At 43.4% G+C, this 27,182-nt stretch overlaps 1 protein-coding gene across 7 annotated transcripts in view; it reads right to left on the reverse strand.

Annotated features, from left to right (window-relative positions):
• The window catches only part of LOC122564092 (zinc finger protein GLIS3-like), a 577,543-nt gene that overhangs the window by 156,615 nt on the left and 393,746 nt on the right, over window positions 1-27,182 (reverse strand). For all 7 annotated transcript variants that reach the window (XR_015759424.1, XM_087994473.1, XM_043718678.2 and 4 more), the window contains 2 exons: window positions 19,995-20,156; window positions 16,227-16,337 (listed from right to left, as the gene is read on the reverse strand). Coding sequence is in view for 6 of the 7 variants with exons in the window: in XM_087994473.1 (XP_087850599.1) it covers window positions 16,227-16,337; window positions 19,995-20,156 (273 nt within the window). In the remaining variant the exon portion in view is untranslated. The remainder of the gene's footprint in view (window positions 1-16,226; window positions 16,338-19,994; window positions 20,157-27,182) is intronic.

Genomic DNA, 27,182 nt, shown 5'->3' on the forward strand with positions numbered 1-27,182 from the left:
AACTAATAGTATGAAGGTATAATAAATAATGTGGGATGAAGATGAGCCTGAAGATAGCCCTTGACTTGCCTTCTCCTTGACTAGACTGTCTCAAACCAAAACTGTGATAAAAACACACAATAAAAGATTCTCCGGTCCAGTGCACTGCTTTGTGAAGAAATAATTCTACCCAATGATATACAATTCTTTCTTCAGTCTGTTGAGTTTCTGGTGGCATTTCCTGATCCACCCAAGCATCTATCTCAGTTCCTGTAGGACAGCATGAAGGAATATTTGCTGAAAAATGTAAGTCAAATGATGGACAATTTTTCTAAAGAATGGTCATTATCTTTTGCAATTCTTTTTCTGTCAGACATATGTAGTTATCTGCATTTAGACATCAACACTCCAAGTACTGGTTATATTAGGATCTTCGAATAAATAAATTGTATGAATTTATGGGATTCACCATCCATTCACCATCCCATTCCACAGAATACATTCAGTGCACAAGATATTGTTTTCTGAATTTAACCATTTCAGAAATCTGTACTCCGACTGTGCATTGGTGAATATGGCAGATCACACTGGCAGAGGGTTACAGTGAAATGTTTGCAATATGGTAACTTGGTAAGGGATTGTGGAGAGTATTGGATAATGTTCATTACCTGACCTTATGGCTCGTTTGCTGTTTTCTAGTGTGTATCAGGCTGACTACATTCAGACATGCAGAATCATGTCAATGAATTTCTTTTTCTCCTGTACGGTGTTTCTGTTGCTGAAGAACTGTAACAGTTACTTTTATACTTTTCATTAATTATCTTGCTATCAACTGACTTTGTAATTTAGAAACTCAAGAAAACCTTCACTTGTTCGTTCATGCATTGCATTTTTAGTGAGATGAATACAGACACAGACTCAGCACTCTCACAGTATATTACCTATGACCATGGAACTTGCAACCATACAACAATGAAATTAATCTCTGATCTAAGAGTAGAACTTGTTCTTCAATCATGCATTTCTTGGAAGTAACTTGAGAAGTGTTTTTGCTATATAAATGTTGACCAAATGGAACAATATACAGGTGGTAACCTATCCCAGTTAGCTTAACATTGCGATTAGTTACACATTATTCCTGTGCAATAATTATTCATACTAGGTCTGAACTGCAACTCAAAATGTATATTGCCTTTTATAATTTTTAATGATTTTTCTTTTGAAAATAATGCTAAAAGTCAAATGAAGAGCATTTGTGAATGTACTGTAGAAATGAATCCATGACTAACAGGATGTGACAGGAGAGGTCTTTTATCTATTTGTAGGACAGTGGAAACCTGCTGGTGCAGAATTGTTTCACTGAGCCTTTATCACTATGGAATTTTTATGGCAATTTTCATTTTATGAATTCCACATTTTTGTACAAGATTGCTTGGACTCACGCCATCCTTCAAGTTTAATTAAAGTAATAATTCAGTTTTAAGACAATTTATTGTTTCTTCAGCTTTTATTGTTATTAGCTGGGAATGTTTGTCCATGCCAAAATAAGACTAGAGTTCTCAACTGAAACAACAAAGATACCACAGAAGCTTAGCATGCTGATAGAGTCTGAAGTCACCAGGGCTTAAAATATTTGAACTTGTCTGCATTTATAGCAGATAAATTGCTACTGCATACTACAGAAATTATTCTTTGGGTCTAATCTATTTTCAAGATATTGATGGAGTTGAAAAATAACTCGATAGATTAAGAATGAACAGAACCAGAGAGCATATCACATGAAAGGGGGAAACAAGGGGGGGGAAACAAGTTACCAGAAAGCTTAAATTAGCTTGTCCTACTTTCTAAATCTTGAGAACTTTGTAGAGCCCTTTGAAATTTCTCTTTTCATAAACTATAATCTACCCTGAGTTCCTAAAGGAGAGCAGAGTTTCTGATCTTGAGGTTTAGACAGTAGCACTAGTAAGCAACAATTGAAAGCCACTCTCAGAATCCACATGCCCACCTCACTGCAAACTGGAGGATGGGATCAATTCGACATGCAGTGTGAATTCCAGTGCGGAATGTGCCTACTTCTGGAAACTCCCGGAGTGAGTTGAGAGGGGAAAATTCCATGTGCTGTTGCAGTCTTGTAAAACTGATTTGTGAGCGGAGCCACTTAAAGATGTGATGCAAAACATTTGGCGAGTTAATGAATTTGGCCGCCAAAAAGCAAGAGAGTAATTAGAGTGTCACAGGATGTCCAGCTCACTGTCCATGTGTGGTGAAATGGAGGTGCCCCTACATGAGGTAGTTTGCCAGGCCAAGAAGGAGGTCTTCATTGACACTACAGAGCACCCTCTCGAAAGAAAATAAACTATACAGCCAGTGTAGGACAGAGTCCGGGAAGTGTTGGAAATGATAGCAGACTTTTAAAAAGCTGTAACATAATACTAACCAGCAGTTTCACCTCACTAAGTGTATCAACTGAGAAAGTAAACAATAAAATATTGCCTTTAATTTGCTACATAGTTACTGTAAGTGCATTCTCAGAACTTAGGTTTCTAGTTTCTTAATCGTAGATGATGCTTATGCATATTGCAACACATTCCAACTGTGACTGACAACTGAAAATCTTGGGACCGTAACATCTTAAAAGCACTTCACCTGGTAAATTATTATAATACAAAATAACTGCAAGATACATTTTTACAGGGGACTGGCTGCAACCAGAGAAAATGACTTATGTGTCTGCTCCTTCACTTTAGAAAATCCTGATAAACTTACAGTATCATAATCTCAGGGCTGAATTGCTAAACCACAATTATATACATTTTCCTGTTGCCACTCAGTATCAAATTTCAACCAACTGATGACTGTTTCATATTAGAAATCCTTCTGCTCTGAATGGAGGTGAACCTGACTGTCTTTTGTAATATTGTTCGATCAGACTGATAGTGATTGATTACATGTTTCCTTGAAGTTATTTAACCAGCTCTGTGATGTGGACGTGCCGGTGTTGGACTGGACTGGACAAAGTTAAAAATCACACCACACCAGGTTATTGTCCAAGCTGTCAAGCTAGTTCTTCCAAATAAACCCATTGGATTAGAACTTGGTGTGTGATTTTTAACTACCACTGTGTGGAAGATGTTGCCATAGTTTTGTTTCATTCATTCACGGGATGCGGGTATCGTTGGCAAGCCCAGCATTTATTGCCCATCCCTAATTACCCAGAGGGCAGTTGAAAAGTCAGCCACATTACTGTGGGTCCAGACCAGGTACGGATAGCAGTTTCCTTCCCTAAAGGACATCAGTGAACCAGATGGGTTTTCCCAACAATCGGAAATGGATTCACTGTCATCCTTAGACTCTTAATTCCAGATTTTTATTGAATTCAAATTCCACCATCTGCAACAGTAGGATTCAATCCTGGGTCCCCACAACATTACTTGGATCTCTGGATAAACAGTCCAATAATAATACCACTAGGCCATCACCTCAACCTCCCCTCATTTAGAGATACATAATGGAAGGTACAGAGTTAATGGCTCTTGTATCCTTGATATACCATTTTATTTTCATTTTTATTACTTCAGCCTATAGCTAATGCAATTAAAGTGCATTAAAATAATTCTCGTCATTACTTTTGAACTAATTTGCCATTCAACAGTAAGCTGCCAAGTTGTATCCAAAATTGGCTCAGTGTCAGAGAGCAAAGGGTGATGAGAGCTAACTGCCTATGTAACTGAAAGGCTGTTTCAAATGCGTTCAACAAGGCTCCGAACTGCTCCCCTTGCTTCTTGTGGGATGTGTGAACAACTTAGAAAAAAATAAAGATGGCGGTAGCAGCGGCAGGGCAGGAAGTGTTTGGGCTCTGTGCCCGGGCGCTCTCCCTCACCCACCCGGCTGCATTATTCTTTGATTTTTGTTTTATTTCCTTCATCTCTCTATTGTATGAAAGTTTATCTTTTGTGCTTTTCCACGGCTGCGGTGGAGGAGGCGGTTAACGAGGGCCTGCGGTGGCAGCAGGGCGGTTGATCCGGATATCCGTACTGTGTGGCCATAGTGACCACAGCTTTATCGAAGGCTCCATCGTTGACGGGCATGGTTCATTCCTGATGGCTGGGTGGCGGTTTCAGTGGTCATGGCATGGTGATTCCGGGTCATCCCTTGTGGCTATGGTGGCAATATGGTGGCTTCGGATAGTGACTGAATTGGAGTGAGTCATTGCTTCAGTATCAGTGACTTGGGTCCATGAAGACCCTCCTTGCTGTAGTGCCCATGGAGTGGCTTCAGCAGCAGCATCTCATGCCCACTCCAGAAACCCAGGGGCCATGGATAGAACAAAAGATAAGCTTTGACCTAACTTTGTCTCAATTAACTTTTTTTATAATTTCTTTTTATAATTAAAATGGTGCTGAATTGTGCTGACTTATGTACGTCTCACCACATTTTCATAAATACATGTGGTGATAAATTGCTATTCTATTTCATTAATCAAGAGTGAAAAGTATGGCGCTGGAAAAGCACAGCAGGTCAGGTAGCATCTGAGAAGTAGGAGAGTTGACATTTTGGGCATAAGCCCGTCAGCAGGAATGCTTTTCCACAATTTTCAGCTCTGACTCTCCAGCATCTGCAGTCCTCACTTTCTCCTCATTACATAATTAAGACATTTGACACCAAAATTAGTCATGTGGTTGGATGAAGCAAATGGAAGCTATAGACTCCTCAAGGTCAGAAATCAACTGCTCTGGTAGGCAGAAATGAGACAAATAGAATCCAGTCCAGGGAACTGTGAGGGCACACAGTTTGGAATAATAAAGAAGACAACAGAATGTGCCATATCTAGTAGGTTACTGAGAGGTATAGGGTGCATGACCACAAAGGCTGGTTGATGAAGTGGTTCAGAAGGCATTATTAGTACTTCACTTTATTAGCCAAGACATGGGATAGAAGCTTATAAAAATTATGCTCATCATCATGATGTGCTTTGTTTGAAGCCAGTTGGCTAATAGACTTTCCACAACTTTCTGTTCTGTGCCATTCTTTTCATTTACCAATAACTTGCTTCAATTTTCTAGCCAACCAACACTTCCTTTTTCTTATTATACTAGAAATTGTCCTTCCACAACATCTCTTACAATCCATTTCCTTTTAAAACACACCTCATTCTGTATCTCTGTCTTTTCTGAAATATACTGAATAAATTTCTTTATTCATTCATTCTCCAAAGCATGTATTGTGATGCACAGTGATGTTAGCAGTGGGCGTTCAATTCCAGCACCAGCTGAGGTTACCAGGAAGGACTCTTGTTTTTCAACCCCATCACCTGAGATGTAGTCGACCCTCAGGTTAAATAATGTCCAGTTTTCTTTCTCTAATGAGAGAACAGTGGTATGGTCTAGCAAGACTGGTGACTTCGGGTTACCTTTTCAATTAAGCTGCACATTATTGTGAATAGCTTCTATATGGTTAATAAGAAAACCCCATCTCCCATAGCAAAGAGGTAAGTTACCACTGAGCATAGATTTGAGGCAATTGTTCGAGGCATTACAGGCACGTTGAGAGTAGTAACAATCTGCAACTCATTGCCTGAAATGAAGCCAGAGTCAGAAATCCTCATTGTACTTAAAAAATCTTAAATATGCACTGTAGGTGCAGTCATCTACAAGGCTTTGGATAAGAACTGGAAAGCGGGATCAGCCTGGAAGTTCTTTTCTGACCAGGTCAGACAGGAAAAGATGACTGACCTTCTTTTGCACTGTAAATTTCTATGATTTGTTGATTCACCATTGAACTTTGAAGATTTCAGATCCATATCCCGTCACTTCCAAAGCAGTGTGAATTTTGCATTTCAGGCGTCAATTTGATACATTTTCTTGTCTTAGGAAATTGAATTATCTCTCCAAAGGAAAAACAACTAACAAAAACCTTTTATAAATTCCTTCCACATGTTGTTTACCTTTAGTCAGCACAATGCCTTGCACTGAGAGCAAGTCTATCTCTAAAAACACTTCAAATGTATTCAATTCTGCTCTAGGTCTCCCTTTACATGTTTGATGAAAGATTGGTTATGCTGTAGTACATTCTATGACCATTATAGTCAATTGTTTCCTTCCCATTGCTCTCCATATTTAAACATGGCTGAAATACAGTTGTCTACAAGGGAAGATGATCCAATGCTAAATCTAACTGGCTATGTGTTAATCACCATTCCATTTAATTCAGGTCATTACAATGTGTGTTGGTGGCATTTCAAAAATGATTTTAACCACTGAAATCAGTCATTGAAAGAAAATTACACCATACAGCAAAATAGAGGCACTCTCTAACACACACATCAATGTACATATAAATCTCGTATCTTTAACATTGTAAAATGTCCCAGAGTGCAGAATGATCAAACAGAATTTGGTACCCAGCCACATTAGGCAATACCCGAACAACTGACTGTAAAGTTGACAAAAACATGCTGAGACTGGAGAGAATTTCAACAATTGAGCTTCAGGTTACTATAGACGTAGTCCACAGTGGAGAAGTGATAAAAAAGGACACATGCAAAAGACCAGAACTAGAACCACACGGCAATTCTGGAAGGTTCTGGGCTAGCAAGGTCATCAGAAATATATACACTTGCTGAAAATCAGATGCACAATTGTGTGGTTATATCCTATTGCAGGTATCTGCGATTATATCCTTTGACTTACACTGTAGCGACATTGTAACATACATTACACTATCGTGTTCCTCTCCATGTGACTCAGTCAGTATTAATTTAAACTTTTGTTTCACTGAATCGAGAAAATAATATATTGTTTCTCGATAATAGGATTGGTTTTAAGATTTTAATCTCTCTAAAAGTTTCAAACAATGTCATTAATCTATTAGGGGCAGAACAATTTAAGATAATTATCTAACCTTCCAAATGAAATTATAGCCTTGAAACTGCACTTATCCAACTATACGACTTATGTGAGGGAGTTCATCAGAGATGGGGTTATTTTTTTTTTAAATTGGCAATAGTTGTCAGTAAAAGCCAGTGGTCAGTATGTTTCATTTAGTTAGGTAAGAAGCTGTCCTCTTGACAGATTAATGCCTGTGTTGCAGTATTTCTTTATATTGGGGAGTAAACATCATTTTTAAACAAAGGAGTAATGCTTTCTATAACTCGACAATGTGATAATTTCACTTGAATTCAAATTAATGTTTAGAAATTTTATGAATATTGAATATGAGCTTTAGCTTTAATTCCTATTCTTTTTGTTAAAATTTGCCAATGCGTTTCATCTCCTTGCTTGCTAAAGTTTACATATTAAACTTGAGTTTGCAGTAGTGCTCATGCAATGGTGCTAATGCAGTAATTGAGGTCATGTTATTGTGAGCTTGACTCCCTGGTGTTCAAAAATCATGAAAATCTCATCACTAGTCAACACTACCGCTCATTTGAATGACAAACTGACTTTCCACAACATTAGCATGTGGTGAGTTGACACTCACTTTAAGGCTTATTTTTACTTAACTATCAGGAATGTATAAATTGACTAGTTCTAGAGTCCCTCACCAGTGGAATTAATTTATCTGTATCAACCCTGCCATTTCCTGTTAATACCTTGAAACCTTTGATTGAATCACTACTTAACATTCTAAATTCCAGAGAAAACAACATAATATGTATAATCTCTCGTCATAACTTAACCCCTGAAATCCAGGTATCATTTTCTTGTCCCCATCTTTAATGGGCTCACCATTCTCTTTGCTAATCTTTTTCCTTTCATATATCAAAAGTTCTTAAATCAGTCTTTATGTTCCTAGCTAGCTTACATTTATATTCTCCTTTCTGTTCCCTTATCTTTTAGTGGATCCTAAATTGATCCCGATCATCAGGCTTACGACAATATCTGGCATTCTTATAAGCCACTTCTGTTGCTTCCTTCCCTATCTCCTTTATCATTCTTGTCTATCCTCCTAAATGTAGCATATCCTTATATGGTAGTCCAATTGCTCCATTAACTCCAGTGTTGTGGCCAGTGAAATTTGGATAAGTGCCTACCTTAAATGACTCTAAACACTTGTTTGAGGAAAACAACACCAGAATGTGACGAAGGCCATTGGTCAGAGCATTGAATATAGGAGTTGGGAGGTCATGTTGTGGCTGTACAGGACATTGGTGTGGCCACTTTTGGAATACTGCGTTCAATTCTGGTCTCTCTGCTGCAGGAAGGATTTAGTAAAATTTGAAAGGGTTTAGAAAAAACTTACAAGGATGTTGCCAGGGTTGGAGGGTTTGAGCTACAGGGAGAGGCTGATTTGGGTGGGGCGATTCTCCTCGGATCATCAGAGCCTGAAGGGTGACCGATATAGAGGTTTATAAAATCATGAAGGGCATGGATAGGGTGAATAGTCAAGGTCTTTTCCCTAGGGTAGCAGAATCCAAAACTAGTGAATATAGGTTTAAGGTGAGAGGGAAAAGATTTAAAAGGGACCTAAGGGGCAATTTTTTCATGCAGCGGGTGGTGTGTGGACAAACAGAAAGCTGGACAAACAAAACAAGCCAGGCAGCAACGGGACATGGTGAAGTCAACATTTCAGGTATTAACCTTTCTTCAGGACTTCTCCACTTCTCGATGCTGCCTGGCTTGCTGTGTTCTTCCAGCCTCCTGCTTGTCTACTTTGGATTCCAGCATCTGCAGTGTTTTTTTGTCCCGATAGAGGAAGTGGTGGAGGCTGTTTCAATTGCAACACTTAAAAGGCACGTGGATGGGTAAATGAATTGGAAGGGCTTAAAGGGACGAGGAGAAAGTGAGGTCTGCAGATGCTGGAGATCAAAGTTGAAACTTTATTGCTGGAACAGCACAGCAGGTCAGGCAGCATCCAGGGAACAGGAGATTCGACGTTTCGGGCACAGGCCCTTCTTAGAAGGGCCTGTGCCCGAAACGTCGAATCTCCTGTTCCCTGGATGCTGCCTGACCTGCTGTGCTGTTCCAGCAATAAAGTTTCAACTTAAAGGGACATAGGCTAAGTGCTGGCAAATGGGATTAGATTAATTTGGGATACCTGGTCAGCATGGATGAGTTGGACTGAAGGGTCTGCTTCCATGCTGTACAGCTCTATGACTCTATTGCATCAGAGTATGGCTGAATGGATTTGGTATAGGGAGGGAAGTTTGAAATGAATCTCATAGAGATCATGGATCTGGTGTGATCCCTCAGCACCTGTAAATGTTCTGTGAACTTCCGTTAACCTGGACTCTCCCACTCAGCCGCAGTGACTCAGCCTTTCTTGGATATATCTACAGCCAACTGTGGCCATAGAGTTTACAGGACAGGCTCAGCTTATTGAATCTGCACAGGTCTTTAACAACCACCTAACTACCCTCATCCTATTTTCCAACACTTGGCCCAATGCCTTGTATACAAGTGCACATCTAAATACTCCTTCAATGTTATGAGGGTTTCTGCCTCTCCCATCCTTTCAGGCAGTGAGTTGCAAATTCTCACCCCCCTCTGGTGTCCCAGCCCCTTGACAATTCTGCAGAGAAAAGCCAGTGACCTGCCTTGGAATGGACATTTAGTGTCTACAGCTGTACTTCTGATGAAGCCCAGGATTCAAATGTGTGGGACCATTTTAACTAGGCAACTGCAGGAGTCCCTGGAGTCTATAACGTTGCAAATTCATTTTTGGAAAACAGTGAGGGTGATGGTTCCTCAGAGAAGCGCACCCAGAACAACAGCCCACGGCACCATGGGACACTGCACAGGGAAGCAGGAAGAAGATCACAAGAGCAAGAGTGACAGGGGATTCCTTCATCAGGGGATAAGACAGCTATTGTTGCTTCCCAAGTCATTGAAAAGCTGCAGGACGTCCTTCTGAGGGAGGGAATATTCCAGAAGGTATGGTCCACATTGCTATCATTGACATAAGTAGGAAGAGGGATGAGGTCCTGAAATCAGAGTTGAGGGAGTTAGAAATTTAAAAGCAGGATCTCGACAGCAGTAATCTCAAGATTGCTCCCAGTGCCATGCACACATGAACATGAGACCCGGAGGATAGATCTTTGGAATATTTGGCTGGAAAGCCAGTGTAAGAGGGAGGGAATTCTGAGGAATTGGGATTGGTTCTGAGGCAGGTGGGGTCTGTGCCAGCTGGTGGGACAGATTTGACAGATTGAAGGTATGTTTCTGTTCCTACCTGCAGATATAGAGTACAAACCAGTACAGAGCACAAATTGGCACCTCAGATTTGAGGCATGTTTATGAGTTCACCTGATTTTGACACAAAGTAGAAAGGACAGGGCAAGGAATTGCATTGGAATGGTTCAGAAAGGTACCCTTCAGACAAGCCAATCCTAAATACACGCTTGCTGTACCACACAAGGTCTGAGGAAGGCATTTTGTTGGAAGTAATGTCTTGTCTCACCAGCTGGTTACTGCCTGTACTAAGAAAAGAAGCCTGATAAAACAAAGTGATTTGTTGTGGAAAGGAAGCCTTATCTCCAGAATTCTGAATTAGCCACGTATAGAAGCGCAATCTGATCGTGCAAAATTATGATTTAAATAGTTGTTAAGATGGTGAGGCAGCTTATTGAAGCACATCCTGCTTTATCCAATATGAGATTTTCTTCCTCTCTCAATTCCATGTTGACTAGTTGCTCCCCAGTTACAGCCTACCTTCTATGGTGGGGGTCAGTTAGCTCAATTGGCTGGACATTTGTTTTGTGATGTAGGGTTCAGTTCCTGCACTGTCTGAGATTAATGAGAAGTTCTCTCCTCCTTGTCTGAGGCATGGTGACCGTCAGGTTAAAGCACCACCATTTGTCCATTCCTCAGGAGAAAGCGGTCCCATGGTCTGATAAGGCTGTGGTCACTTTTATTTATTCTTCCATTGCAGCTCACACAGTCTACTCCTGTTCCCAGCTCACACAGTCTACTCCTGTTCCCAGCTCACACGGTCTACTCCTGCTCCCAGCTCACACGGTCTACTCCTGTTCCCAGCTCACACGGTCTATTCCTGCTCCCAGCTCACATGGTCTACTATTGTTCCCAGCTCACACAGTCTACTCCTGTTCCCAGCTCACACGGTCTACTCCCGCTCCCAGTCACACGGTCTACTCCTGTTCCCAGCTCACACGGTCTAATCCTGCTCCCAGCTCACACGGTCTACTCCTGCTCCCAGCTCACACGGTCTACTCCTGCTCCCACCTCACACGGTCTACTCCTGCTCCCAGCTCACACGGTCTACTCCTGCTCCCAGTCACACGGTCTACTCCTGCTCCCAGCTCACACGGTCTACTCCTGTTCCCAGCTCACACGGATCTCCTCCTGCTCCCAGCTCACACAGTCTACTCCTGTTCCCAGCTCACACGGTCTACTCCTGCTCCCAGCTCACACGGTCTACTCCTGTTCCCAGCTCACACGGTCTACTCCTGCTCCCAGCTCACACAGTCTACTCCTGCTCCCAGCTCACACGGTCTACTCCTGCTCCCAGCTCACACGGTCTACTCCTGTTCCCAGCTCACACGGTCTACTCCTGCTCCCAGCTCACACAGTCTACTCCTGTTCCCAGCTCACACGGTCTACTTCTGCTCCCAGCTCACACAGTCTACTCCTGCTCCCAGCTCACACGGTCTACTACTGCTCCCAGCTCACACGGTCTACTCCTGCTCCCAGCTCACACGGTCTACTCCTGCTCCCAGCTCACACGGTCTACTCCTGCTCCCAGCTCACATGGTCTACTCCTGCTCCCAGCTCACATGGTCTACTCCTGTTCCCAGCTCACATGGTCTACTCCTGCTCCCAGCTCACACGGTCTACTCCTGTTCCCAGCTCACACGATCTACTCCTGCTCCTAGCTCACACGGTCTACTCCTGCTCCCAGCTCACACAGTCTACTCCTGTTCCCAGCTCACACGGTCTACTCCTGTTCCCAGCTCACACGGTCTACTCCTGCTCCCAGCTCACACGGTCTACTCCTGCTCCCAGCTCACATGGTCTACTCCTGTTCCCAGCTCACACGGTCTACTCCTGTTCCCAGCTCACACGGTCTACTCCTGTTCCCAGCTCACATGGTCTACTCCTGTTCCCAGCTCACACGGTCTACTCCTGTTCCCAGCTCACACGGTCTACTCCTGCTCCCAGCTCACACGGTCTACTCCTGCTCCCAGCTCACACGGTCTACTCCTGCTCCCAGCTCACACGGTCTACTCCTGCTCCCAGCTCACACGGTCTACTCCTGCTCCCAGCTCACACGGTCTACTCCTGTTCCCAGCTCACATGGTCTACTCCTGCTCCCAGCTCACATGGTCTACTCCTGTTCCCAGCTCACACGGTCTACTCCTGTTCCCAGCTCACATGGTCTACTCCTGCTCCCAGCTCACACAGTCTACTCCTGCTCCCACCTCACACGGTCTACTCCTGTTCCCAGCTCATAGAGTCTACTCCTGTTCCCACCTCACATGGTCTACTCCTGCTCCCACCTCACACGGTCTACTCCTGCTCCCACCTCACACGGTCTACTCCTGTTCCCACCTCACACGGTCTACTCCTGCTCCCAGCTCACATGGTCTACTCCTGCTCCCACCTCACGTGGTCTACTCCGGTTCCCAGCTCACATGGTCTACTCCTGTTCCCACCTCACATGGTCTACTCCTGCTCCCACCTCACACGGTCTACTCCTGTTCCCACCTCACACGGTCTACTCCTGCTCCCAGCTCACATGGTCTACTCCTGCTCCCACCTCACACGGTCTACTCCGGTTCCCAGCTCACATGGTCTACTCCTGCTCCCAGCTCACACGGTCTACTCCTGTTCCCACCTCACATGGTCTACTCCTGCTCCCACCTCACACGGTCTACTCCGGTTCCCACCTCACATGGTCTACTCCGGTTCCCAGCTCACATGGTCTACTCCTGCTCCCAGCTCACACGGTCTACTCCTGTTCCCACCTCACATGGTCTACTCCTGCTCCCACCTCACATGGTCTACTCCTGCTCCCACCTCACATGGTCTACTCCTGCTCCCACCTCACATGGTCTACTCCTGTTCCCACCTCACACGGTCTACTCCTGTTCCCACCTCACACGGTCTACTCCTGTTCCCACCTCACACGGTCTACTCCTGTTCCCACCTCACACGGTCTACTCCGGTTCCCAGCTCACATGGTCTACTCCTGTTCCCACCTCACATGGTCTACTCCTGCTCCCACCTCACACGGTCTACTCCTGTTCCCACCTCACACGGTCTACTCCGGTTCCCAGCTCACATGGTCTACTCCTGCTCCCACCTCACACGGTCTACTCCTGTTCCCACCTCACACGGTCTACTCCGGTTCCCAGCTCACATGGTCTACTCCTGCTCCCACCTCACATGGTCTACTCCTGTTCCCACCTCACACGGTCTACTCCTGTTCCCACCTCACACGGTCTACTCCTGTTCCCACCTCACATGGTCTACTCCTGCTCCCACCTCACATGGTCTACTCCTGTTCCCACCTCACACGGTCTACTCCTGTTCCCACCTCACATGGTCTACTCCTGCTCCCACCTCACATGGTCTACTCCTGTTCCCACCTCACACGGTCTACTCCTGTTCCCACCTCACACGGTCTACTCCTGTTCCCACCTCACATGGTCTACTCCTGCTCCCACCTCACATGGTCTACTCCTGTTCCCACCTCACACGGTCTACTCCTGTTCCCACCTCACATGGTCTACTCCTGCTCCCACCTCACATGGTCTACTCCTGTTCCCACCTCACACGGTCTACTCCTGTTCCCACCTCACATGGTCTACTCCTGCTCCCACCTCACATGGTCTACTCCTGTTCCCACCTCACACGGTCTACTCCTGCTCCCACCTCACATGGTCTACTCCTGCTCCCACCTCACATGGTCTACTCCTGCTCCCACCTCACATGGTCTACTCCTGCTCCCACCTCACATGGTCTACTCCTGTTCCCACCTCACATGGTCTACTCCTGCTCCCACCTCACATGGTCTACTCCTGCTCCCACCTCACATGGTCTACTCCTGTTCCCACCTCACACGGTCTACTCCTGTTCCCACCTCACACGGTCTACTCCTGTTCCCACCTCACATGGTCTACTCCTGTTCCCACCTCACACGGTCTACTCCTGTTCCCACCTCACATGGTCTACTCCTGCTCCCAGCTCACATGGTCTACTCCTGTTCCCAGCTCACACGGTCTACTCCTGTTCCCAGCTCACATGGTCTACTCCTGCTCCCAGCTCACACAGTCTACTCCTGCTCCCACCTCACACGGTCTACTCCTGTTCCCAGCTCATAGAGTCTACTCCTGTTCCCACCTCACATGGTCTACTCCTGCTCCCACCTCACACGGTCTACTCCTGCTCCCACCTCACACGGTCTACTCCTGTTCCCACCTCACACGGTCTACTCCTGCTCCCAGCTCACATGGTCTACTCCTGCTCCCACCTCACGTGGTCTACTCCGGTTCCCAGCTCACATGGTCTACTCCTGTTCCCACCTCACATGGTCTACTCCTGCTCCCACCTCACACGGTCTACTCCTGTTCCCACCTCACACGGTCTACTCCTGCTCCCAGCTCACATGGTCTACTCCTGCTCCCACCTCACACGGTCTACTCCTGTTCCCAGCTCACACGGTCTACTCCTGTTCCCAGCTCACACGGTCTACTCCGGTTCCCAGCTCACATGGTCTACTCCTGCTCCCACCTCACATGGTCTACTCCTGCTCCCACCTCACATGGTCTACTCCTGCTCCCACCTCACATGGTCTACTCCTGTTCCCACCTCACACGGTCTACTCCTGTTCCCACCTCACACGGTCTACTCCTGTTCCCACCTCACACGGTCTACTCCTGTTCCCACCTCACACGGTCTACTCCGGTTCCCAGCTCACATGGTCTACTCCTGTTCCCACCTCACATGGTCTACTCCTGCTCCCACCTCACACGGTCTACTCCTGTTCCCACCTCACACGGTCTACTCCGGTTCCCAGCTCACATGGTCTACTCCTGCTCCCACCTCACACGGTCTACTCCTGTTCCCACCTCACACGGTCTACTCCGGTTCCCAGCTCACATGGTCTACTCCTGCTCCCACCTCACATGGTCTACTCCTGTTCCCACCTCACACGGTCTACTCCTGTTCCCACCTCACACGGTCTACTCCTGTTCCCACCTCACATGGTCTACTCCTGCTCCCACCTCACATGGTCTACTCCTGTTCCCACCTCACACGGTCTACTCCTGTTCCCACCTCACATGGTCTACTCCTGCTCCCACCTCACATGGTCTACTCCTGTTCCCACCTCACACGGTCTACTCCTGTTCCCACCTCACACGGTCTACTCCTGTTCCCACCTCACACGGTCTACTCCTGTTCCCACCTCACATGGTCTACTCCTGCTCCCACCTCACATGGTCTACTCCTGTTCCCACCTCACACGGTCTACTCCTGTTCCCACCTCACATGGTCTACTCCTGCTCCCACCTCACATGGTCTACTCCTGTTCCCACCTCACACGGTCTACTCCTGTTCCCACCTCACATGGTCTACTCCTGCTCCCACCTCACATGGTCTACTCCTGTTCCCACCTCACACGGTCTACTCCTGCTCCCACCGCACATGGTCTACTCCTGCTCCCACCTCACATGGTCTACTCCTGCTCCCACCTCACATGGTCTACTCCTGCTCCCACCTCACATGGTCTACTCCTGTTCCCACCTCACATGGTCTACTCCTGCTCCCACCTCACATGGTCTACTCCTGCTCCCACCTCACATGGTCTACTCCTGTTCCCACCTCACACGGTCTACTCCTGTTCCCACCTCACACGGTCTACTCCTGTTCCCACCTCACACGGTCTACTCCTGTTCCCACCTCACACGGTCTACTCCGGTTCCCAGCTCACATGGTCTACTCCTGTTCCCACCTCACATGGTCTACTCCTGTTCCCACCTCACACGGTCTACTCCTGCTCCCACCTCACACGGTCTACTCCTGTTCCCACCTCACACGGTCTACTCCGGTTCCCAGCTCACACGGTCTACTCCTGTTCCCAGCTCACACGGTCTACTCCTGCTCCCAGTTCACATGGTCTACTTGTGTCTTCACTGTCTTCCTAAAATAACGTGGATTATGAATTCAAAGCTGAGGAATTCCTTCTTACAATCAAAGTACAATTAAACTTTGACTTATACAATATAAAGAGAATGAATATTCCTGTTTCATCAAAATCTTTGCTTCGATCCTCCCATATGTACTCACCTTTTTTCTTGCCTGCTGTTCTTTTGTGGAATGTGCCTTCACGTGCTTTCGGAGAGAGCTTGGGTCAGTGTACCGTTTAGTGCAACCTGGGATCTGACATGCATAAGGTTTCTAAAACAGAGAGAGGATACAGCACCAGCTTTAGTACAGCACAAACTCACTTGATATGAAGTTTCTAATCAAAAACTGGTTAGGAGCATTCTCCTGGACTGTCCACTAATCTGACCTCACATTAATCACCTTCACCTGCAGTCAGGCATGCACAAACTCAAATATAAGTCGAAGGTCACAAGGAAACATCCATTTTCCAAATGCAAATAACGTAACCTCATAGGGCTACATGCTAACTATTGAATAAAATCACATGCATCCCCTACCAGAAAAATGCACTGTAAAGATTTAAATAAATTCCATTCTCTTGTAGCGTTTGCCATCTTTGTGAATTTAATTTATTTTTCAGTGAAAACTTGCAGCCGACTTCATAGTTATTGTAATTAGATACTTACAATTATTTCAGTCTCTGAGACTCTGCAGCATAGTCAGAAACGATTAGCAAGAGAAAGTATTTAGGGTTTCAGCTCAAGAAACAGCAGAAAGGTCCATGTAATAGTATCTGATCACTATGAGAGAAACTAAAATCTGCTAGGAAAGACAGAAAACAAAGATAGAAATAAGAAATTAGTTCTGACACACACTGAGGTTTTAGAAGGTTCGGCATTTTTTCCAAATGATTTACTTTAGCTCATTAGCCAGTACACCTGTCACCTGACATAGCAACAACTCAAATGGAGCCAATTCTCTTGGGGAAGCACTACTGACCAGTTATTACTTAAAGGCAGATACTAACTTTATGAAATAGTACAACCACTGTTATTTAATTTATGGGGGAAGGTAGCTGGTCTAAGAATCTCAACACAGAAAGAGGTGGTTTTACCTATCTGCTTGTGCTAGTTACTTGCAAGCACTACATAACTCATCTCACTTCACTATCATCACAAATTCTTCATTTTAAAGTATAGCATCAATTCTCTTTTGAAGGTCACTACTGAATCTATTTTTCTGCTCCAGACAGGGCCTTCCATAGCAGAGGAGAAAGTGAGGTCTGCAGATGCTGGAGATCGAAGTTGAAACTTTATTGCTGGAACAGCACAGCAGGTCAGGCAGCATCCAGGGAACAGGAGATTCGACGTTTCGGGCACAGGCCCTTCTTCAGGAACGTCGAATCTCCTGTTCCCTGGATGCTGCCTGACCTCCTTCCATAGCAGAACAATGTTTGTATTTCAAAGAAAACTTTTGGTTTTTCTTACACTTTTCTCTGCATCTTCTACTCCCACCTGATTCCTTTGCCTCTAAGCTGTAGTAGGGAAATGACAGCCTGGTGATATTATTGCTGGACTGTTAACTCAGGGAGCTAGGTAATGTCCTGGGGACCTGGGTTCAAATCCTGTTATAGCAGATGAATTCAACACATATCTGGAATTAGGAGTCTGATGATGAATCCATTGCTGATTTTTAGAAAAAAAAACATCTGGTACATTAATGTCCTTTAGGGAAGGAAACTGCCATCTTTACCTGATCTGACCTACATGTGACTGCAGACCCAGAGCAATGTGGTTGACTCTTAACTGCCCTCTGGGAAATTAGGGGATGGGCAATAAATGTTGCCTATCCTGGAGTGCCCAATCCTGTGAATGAATAAAGAAAAAAAATCCTTTAGCTACCAAATCCCCTGTCTGCGGAAACACTCTCTTCTCATCAACCCTATCAAGACCCTTCATATTTCTAAACACTTCTTTTCAATCTACCCTCAGGTTTTGCCATTCTAAGAAGATTCCCAAATCTCTGCAAACCTGAAATTCCTCATACGAGATTCATCCTGCTAAATCTTCTCTGTGCTCTTTCTAACACTTTGGCAAACTTCCTAAAGTTTGGGGTTCAGAAGGTGTCCAAATGACAGCAGTTCTAAATGATGACAGGAATGTTATTCTGTTGAGACAGACTAAAAATAAACTGTGCTTTGCTTGTTAGAACAATGCAGCTTGAGGGACAATTTAACAGAGCTGTTTAAAGCTACGAACGCATGGGTCAGAATCAATAATAGCACAATCATCTCCAGTAGTTAAGAGATCCATATTTAAGGGTCATTGATGCAAGATTAAATGTAAGAGATTTAGAATAGAGGGCAAAGGAGACAAAGGGAGTTGTGAGACTATGGAATTCACTTCCTTGCTTAATGGTTGAGACAGAAATTATGTTAATTTTCAAGATTGCATTGGGGAGGTGAAGCAAGAGGGAACAGGATAGTTAAATGTAATTAGAGCTAGTTAATCTTATGGAGGGCAATTCTGAAGTAAACAGGTTGAGCTGAATAGCTAAAGTTAGTTTTGTAATATCTGCTTTTCTATCATTAATTCTGCTGCAATCCAGTAGCAACATAACTCCCTTATTTCTTTGTTGTTCTTTGGAGCTACCATACTTTGCTCATATATTTAATCTGTCAGTGACGCCGAAGGAAAATATCTCTATAGTTTACACTGATCTGTACTGAACTTTACATCAGTCAATTTGGTGTGGAAACTGCTCAGGTATTTAAACCAGCCACAACTCTCAATACTCAGCCAAATGGACTAAGATTACTTCTCAGGTTCCTGAACCCATAATGATTAGTGGAACCAAAATAACTGAGCATTAATGAAAGAGGTGAGAACTTGTGCAGCCAAACCTCATTAGTTTATGTTAAGAAATAAGGGAAGTGGATTAATTTCATAATAAGTAGGAAATTGGACTCTGACAATTCTGGCCCATCTTGAAACAGTTCAACCTCAAAGGCAGCTCAAATCCTCTGGCTTTTGCCCTGTTACACTCGAGATGCTTGTTTAGAGATTACTGTTACTCACATAATTCCTGCAATTCCTCATGAAACTATTTTAACGCAGCATTTCCACTCCATTCACGTGAGTGCTCATTGCTTTGCTGAGACTTCATCTCGAGCCACTTTCCTGGCAGGTTTAACCACTGGTGGTTTGCCATTACCTTGTACCCTCAGGAGCAGGAAGATGCCATTTCTATATTTATCTCAGCCAGAAAAGGAAACCATTGGCACTACTCTAAAACACACTCTCATCATCTAATGAACTGCATTAACCAGTCTCCTAAAACTTGCAGGAACACACTTATTTTAAAATACCAATGTATGTCAGTTATATCCTTAACCAAGTTCTTGGAATCATATCTCTTTTCAAACAAGAGCTGAATGGAGTGAAGGCTAAAGTCTATTAATGCATTCATCTCATATGAAAAGCCAATATTTAAACAAGTTTAGATATTTTAATTGAAAACATTTGAACTCACATAATGACAGATGAAAATAATTAACTGTTACCAATTATTTTGGGCATTTATATAATAGTAAATAGAGTTAAATAGTCAATGTGTTATGAATTATACATTCTTAAAATTATGTCCCAAGCAACATCTAATAAAATATTGAATATCAAGAAAGTTTATTTCCCTGATATAGAATATGTTATTTCTTAGTTAATAAGTGAGAAGAGCCAGAATAAATGTAACATCTTTGCAAAATATTTCATGTGTCAGAATTGCAGTATTTTAAATATCAAATTATGATTAGGAAGTGATTACAATTTAGTTGAGGCAAGACTGAAAATGGGATGAAAAAGTTAATAGATTAACATTTATTTATGATAAAACTTGAAAATTTTTATTTTTTAACAGTAGAGTGCTGCTTTCTGAATTAAAGACTCTTACTGTGTCGAGATGTGTTCTCTGATGCTTGGCACGGTCACTTGAGTTGCTAAAAGCTTTTTGGCATCCCGGATGCTGACAAAGGTAAGGTTTCTCCCCTGTGTGACTTCGTAGGTGAATCTTGAGATTTTCCAGTCTTGAAAAAGCTTTATTGCAGCCTTCAAACTACAGGATAGGATTGAGAAACTATTGTTAGCAATCAGGAAATACCTCTGTTTTGCAAACTACAGACTTCCACTTCAGATGACGGGTCACATCCAATCCATTATCTCCTTATCTTTTCATTCCCGAAAATGAACTACTTATTGTGCATTTCCAACATGTGGTATTTTATTTTCAATAACCAATACTTGTAGAATTTCTTTGAAAATTTTCGAGGTTCCAAGTTCCACAACAGTTGCATTTTTTCAATTCATACTTTTAAAGCGAGTTTTGTTAAAACCATCAAAACCATCTTCCTTAGAATCACTACAGTGTGGAGCAGACCACTCAGCCCAACAAGTCCACAAACATGTTGCCCAGGTTGGAGGGTTTGAGCTATAGAGAGAGGCTGAATAGGCTAGGGCTATTTTCCTTGGAGAGTTGGAGGCTGAGGGGTGTCCCTATAGAGGTTTATAAAATCACGAGGGACATGGATAGGGTAAACAAGCAAGGTCTTTTCCTTGGGGTGGGGGAGTCCAGAACTAGCGGCCATAGGTTTAGGGTGAGAGGGGAAAGATTTAAAAGGGACCTAAGGGGCAACGTTTTCACACAGAGGGTGGTGCGTGTATGGAATGAGCTGCCAGAAGAAATGGTGGAGGCTGGTACAATTACAGCATTTAAAAGGCATCCAGATGGGCAAATGTATAGGAAGGTTAGAGGGATAGAGCCAAGCGCTAGCAAATGGGATGGATTAATTTAGGATAACTGGTCAGCATGGACAAGTTGGACTAAATGGTCTGTTTCCATGCTGTACATTTCTATGACTCTGTGGCTCTCCAAAGACCATCCCTGTAGCCCTCCATTTCCCATGGCTAATCTACCACATCTCTGGACACTAATGACAATCCACCTAACCTGCACATCTTTGGACTGTGGGAGAAAACCAGAGTACCTTGAGGAAATGGGGAGACTGTGCAAACTCTACACAGTCACCCAAGGCTGGGATTGAATTCGGGTCCCTGGTGCTCTGGGGCAGCAGCGCGAACCACTGAGCCACTGTGCTGCCCAATCTTCTGCCTAGTTTCAATAATCGCACCTTGTAGATAAGAAATATCGATAGAAGCTTTGAAAAGTGATTTCTCATGCTGGCCACCACAAAGATTGTATTCAAAGGGTATAAATAACAAATAACTAGATTTTGTTGGGAAAATAACGATGTCATTATGATAATGATGACTAGTGTGAAAATTGACCATCAAGTTTAAGGAGTTAGGAGATACATTTTTATGAACTTGTCAGATTTGAACATTGGTTCCTCATTGTGACAAGTTAACAAGATTGATTAACAATCTTTTAACAACCTCATAAGGTTAATGAAATGCTAGTTAATAAATAATTGAACTTTCAGGAAGTTAATCCTTCTGAGAGAATTTATCAAAGTCAAAATTGAAATCTAATTCCTTACTTTTCCTTTTCTGTCTTTTCTCTTTTAATCCAATCTTTCCTTCCTTTTCTTTATTCGTCTTTTGGTACTTGAATAATTGTATCCCAACTTGCTTCTGTCATTATTCTTTTTTTCTGTTTAGTTTCTCAATTCTTCAGAACATTGATTAAGTATATAGACTGATGTTCTCATTGTACACCAAAACAAAAGGATTAGTGTGCCTTGCAGCACCATTATCACTTTCGATAAACTGCCACACAATTTTATTTAACAACAATGACATTTCATCGCACTTTTATCACAATAAAACATCCCAAGCTGAATATTGAGATGAAATGTCTCACTGACAGGTGTGTCATGAACTCCTCCTAAAAATTGAAGACCATTGCAGCAAGTTGCAAATTCAAACATTGTTTTAATGAGAAATGGGTGAGTTCCTCAATAAATATTTCTCCTCTGTGTTTACAATGGAGAAAGACATGAGGACTAGTGAACTTGGGGAAACTAGTGGTGATATTTCGGGGTCAGTCCATATCACAGTAGAGGAGGTGTTGGATGTATTAGAATATATGTAGGTGGATAAATCTTCTGGTCCTGACCAGACATATCCAAAAACACTGCAAGAGGCTAGAGAAGAAATTGCGGGGGCCCTGGCTGATGTTTTTGTACCATCACTAGCCACGGGTGAGGTTCTGGAAGACTGGAGGGTAGCGAATCTTGTGCCATTATTTAAGAAGGCCTGCAAAGAAAAGCCTGAGAAATATAGACCATTGAGTTTAACATCTGTGTTATGTAAGTTACTTGAGAAGATTCTGAGAAATAAGATCTACATGCATTTGGAAAGTCAGGATTTAATTATGAGTAGTCAGCATGGCTTTGTGAGTGAGAGATCATGCCTCACAAATTTTTTTAGAGTTGTTTGATGAAGTGACCAAGAAGGTTGACAAGTGCAGGGCAGTAGACATAGTCTATATGGATTTTAGTAAGGCCTTTGATAAGGTTCCACATGGTCGGCTGGTGTGGAAGGTTAGATAGCATGAAATTCAGGGGGATCTGGCAAATGGGATACAAAATTGGCATGATGGTGGGAAGCAGAGGGTAATTGTGGAAGGATGCTTGTCAAACTGGAGGCTTGTGATTAGTGAAATGTCTCAGTGGTCGGTACTGGACCCATTACTGTTTGTTATTGATATCAATGATTTGGATAAGAATGCACAAGGCATGATTAGTAAGTTTGCTGATGATACTAAAATAGGAGGTATCATAGACAGTGAGGAACATTACCAGAAATTGCAGCAGAACATTGATCAGCTGCGGAAGTGGGCCGAGGAAAGGGAAATGGCACTTAATATAGATAAGTGTGAGGTCTTGCATTTTGGAAAGTCATGAAAAGTTCCATGGTGAATGGTAGGGCCTGAAGGAGTGTAGTGGAGCAGAGGGATCTTGGAGTTCAGATTCACAGTTCCCTGAAAGTGGAGTCCCAGGTAGACAAGGCAGTGAAGAAGGCTTTTGGCATATTGGCCTTCAACAGTCAGATATAGAAGTTGGGAAGTTATGTTGCAGTTATACAGAATGTTGGTGAGTTTTTGTTCAGTTTTGGTCAGTTTGCTATAGGAAGGATGTTATTAAACTGAAAAGAGTGCAGAAGAAATTTACAAGGATGTTGCCTGGAGTCAATGGTCTGAGCTATAGGGAGAGGTTGGACAAGCTAGGACTTTTTTCTTTAGAGCGTAGGAAACTGAGGGGGGACCGAATAGAGGTGTATAAAATCATGAGAGGCAGGGATAGGATGAATGCACTCAGTCTTTTTCCCAGGGTTGGGGAATCATGGACTAGAGGGCATCAGTTTAAGGTTAGTCGGGAAAGAATAAAAGGGAACCTGAGGGGAAAGTTTTTTTTACACAGAGGGTATTACACATATAGAATGAGCTGCCAGTGGAAGTGGGTGAGGCGGGTATATTAACAACATTTAAAAGGCATTTGGATAAATACATGGATAGGAAAGGATTAGAAGGACATGGGCCAAGTGCAGGGAAATGGGGTTATAGTGGATGGACATTTTAGTCAGCATGGACCTGTTTGGGCCAAAGGGCCTGTCTCCGTGCTGTAGGACCCTCTAACTCTATGACTCTAAATTGACAAATAATGTATTAAGATATGGGCATTAAGGGAGGCATTCAAATAACAGACTTAATGGGTGGGTCTTTGAGTCAAGAGAACCCATTTAGAAAAGGTGAATTTCACAATAGAGTGGTGAAGGTCTAGGGTGGCGAAGGAAACTAGCCTGCACCATTTCCAATCTGGCTGGGATAGGTTACACACAGCTTCCCTCAATTTTCACGGAGTCAGGCCAGGTTGTCCATGACTTGTAATTCACAAGATCTCAGGCATGAAGAACCAATGGTCTGGATTCAGAAAGTTTATTTCACCTCCATGGTCCCTATTAACATTCCATGTCAACACATACCAACCCATGCTCCCTACCCTTGCCTTCTAACTTCAATGGTCTCTCTACTCTCCAGGACAATTCGCATTGTTATTCAAAGAGTGTACTCTATGTACTGAACTAATGAATCCTGCAATAGCAACAGCATGTGTGAAATGTCCTGGAAGAAAACATCCATTTATTTGCATTTGGAAAATAAAACTAGTGTTTATCCAACCTTATAAATGTCAATCAAACAGATGAATTAAACAGCACCAACAGAAGCTTTAAGTACTTAACACCTCTTGAGCTGGGCTATCAGCCATGCTTGATGGGGTGTGAGTTGACGTGAGTTTGGCACGAAGCTGTGAAGTAGCAGGGCAATGGGTAGGGAGGACGATAATTAGACTCCTTACAGTATGGAAACAGGCCCTTTGGCCCAACAAGTCCACACAGACCCTCCGAAGAGTAACCCACCCCGACCCTATGTTTACCCCTGCCTAATGCACCTAGTACTACGGACAATTTAGCATCTTTTGGACTGTGGGGGGAGAATGTGTAAACTCCACACAGACAGTTGCCTGAGCCTGGAATCGAACCCAGGTCCCTGGTGCTCTGAGGCAACAGTGCTAACCACTGAGCTACCGTGTCGCCCCTCTAAGCTATCGTGTCGCCCCACGTGCGGGTGAGGAGTACAGGGCCGAAAACGAAAGCAAGCAACTGGGACAAGGTCCCACAGAACTGAACTGAAGCAAACCTTTTAACCAGCCATCCTCAGAACTTGTGAATGCCTCCAGTCTGATTTTGGGATATCCTTTCCTCCTATCAACTTCAATTTTAAATTATCACATTTTTGTTGTTTCTTTTCATTGTTTCATTTTCTCTCTCTCTGCAACTCATCCTGTCTTGCAACTGCCTCCACCCCATTCTCCACAAACTTTGTGCCCCTCACACTTGAATCTTGCCAGCATGTTGCCTTTCCTTTGAATTTAATTGAATTAGCTTTATTATCACGTATACTCAAATGACTACCTGTTGCTCCACTATTGGCAGTCTCTTCAGTCACCTAGTACCTCATTCTTTGTGGTGCTACCCATGATCAATTCCACTTCCCTCCTCTATCAAAAACTTCCTTAAACATACTTCCTCAATCAAGAATCTTACACAACATATTCCTCAGAGTAATGTTCATGAACTATATCATAATGAAAATAATAAAATATCAAGCTGCTTCATGCTGTCATTATTAAGTAGGGAATTTTATTTTCTTACACTGCACATTTAACTTGTGGTTTGATGTTGCATGGTTGGTATGTCAGCATACCTTAAAAAGACATGCTCAATAATGTATCCCAGTACATGACTTGAAGATATAAAGGACTGAGATTCCATCTTATGTAGGTTCACTTGAAGCACAATGTGCTATTTGAATCATATGCTTCTGCTATAACCAAAAAAGCCTATAACTCACCCAGATATTTGTGGGTCTGTGAAGAAATATTTGAATGTAATATCTAGCTGTAGTAAATGCCAGTGGACCATTCAATGCAATGTTATCCACACCTAGTTTTTATGTTATGAGGAACAACATAAGCATTATTACAGCATCAGGTGAAGATATCTTCCTGGAGCCAATATCATGGTTAGCAGCAGTGACCATCTATAAAGAGGAAGTTCTATGATCTCATTTGCAGATATTTAGAAAACTAATTGAAGATCAACTATACAACAACTTGGGACATCAAAACATTTGGATAATCAGAAGCATCAGCTTCCGTGATATCAGACAGCCACACAGATCTGAAGACCAGCCAGAAGACAGAAGCAATTTCTTTCTGATTAAAATCCAAGTCTTTTTCCAGATGTACAAAATGATTCTCTGATTGCTTGAATTAAAACTAATAGAAGTCTGAAGTTATAATCGGCTGAAAACAAAAGGCTCAAGCCTGTATATTACCTGGCTCTCCCTTCTTAAACGAAAGGAAATTAAAAACAAGAGCCTGCTGTTCCAATTTCTGAAAAAGAACACCAACTAGCTGCTGAGTGGTCCTCACATCACGGCTGCAGAACATATGCATTGGCACTTCAGGCGAAGATACCTCATTGCAGGCAGTACGTAGATAGCACTACATTTATGTTTAAGCACATTTACAATAATTCCTTTAAACTTAAGCATGGTCAGTAATGTCACACATGGAACATTGGCCCCAAATAGTTCAGAATTAGTGCATTACAGAAGAAGGCCATTTGGCCCATTGTACCCAATAGCATACAGCGCTGGCCCAATCATGAGTAAAAGAGCTGAATTCCAGAAGTGAGGTAAAAGTGACTGCAGTGGACATCATGACAGCAGAGTTTGACATAGTGAGTTTCAATAAAATTGGAGTCAATGAGAATCGCTGGGAAACTCTTCATTGGTTGGAGTCACTTTTTAAAAAATTTAACCTATTTTTCTAATCAACTTGCTCAGAGATGTTATTAATGACCTCTAGAGCAGGTGGGATTTGAACTGAGCCTCCCAATTGCAGGGGGTAGGGATACTCCCACTGCACACATGAGATGTCCACTGGTTGGAGTCATACCAAACACAAAGGAGAAAGTGAGGACTGCAGGTGCTGGAGATCAGAGCCGCAGAAAAGCACAGACGGTCAGGCAACATCTGAGGAGCAGGAGAATTGACATTTCAAGCATTCCTGAAGAGCTTATGCTTGAAATGTTGACTCTCCTGCTCCTTGGATGCTGCCTGATTGGCTGTGCTTTTCCAGCACCACACTCTTCAACCCTAATACAAAGGAAGATGATTGTGCTTGTAGGAGGCCAATAGATTCAGCCACAGGATTTCATTGTGGGAGTTACTCAGGGTAATGTTCTAGGCTGATGCATCATTAACCGTTCCTCCATCATAAGGTCTGAGACAGAGGGGGCTACACATGATTGCGACTTTCAGTCACATTCATGAGTCAATGTATTCACTTTAGCACAAGAGCTGGACAAAAGCTTGGTTTGGTTAGAAGCTTGCAACATTCCCATCACACAAGTGACAAGCAATGGTAATTTCCAATGAAGGAGAATCCAACCACCTCTTTTTGACATTTAATTACATTAGTGTTACCAAATCCTTCAGCAACAACTTCCTGGGAGTCACAACTGACCAGAAACCTCACTGGAGAAGTCACATAAA

This window comes from Chiloscyllium plagiosum, unplaced genomic scaffold (assembly GCF_037043375.1).
Source record: "Chiloscyllium plagiosum isolate Xiang-an unplaced genomic scaffold, Cpla_swu_hap1 HiC_scaffold_2, whole genome shotgun sequence".
Taxonomy (NCBI): Eukaryota; Metazoa; Chordata; class Chondrichthyes; order Orectolobiformes; family Hemiscylliidae; genus Chiloscyllium; species Chiloscyllium plagiosum.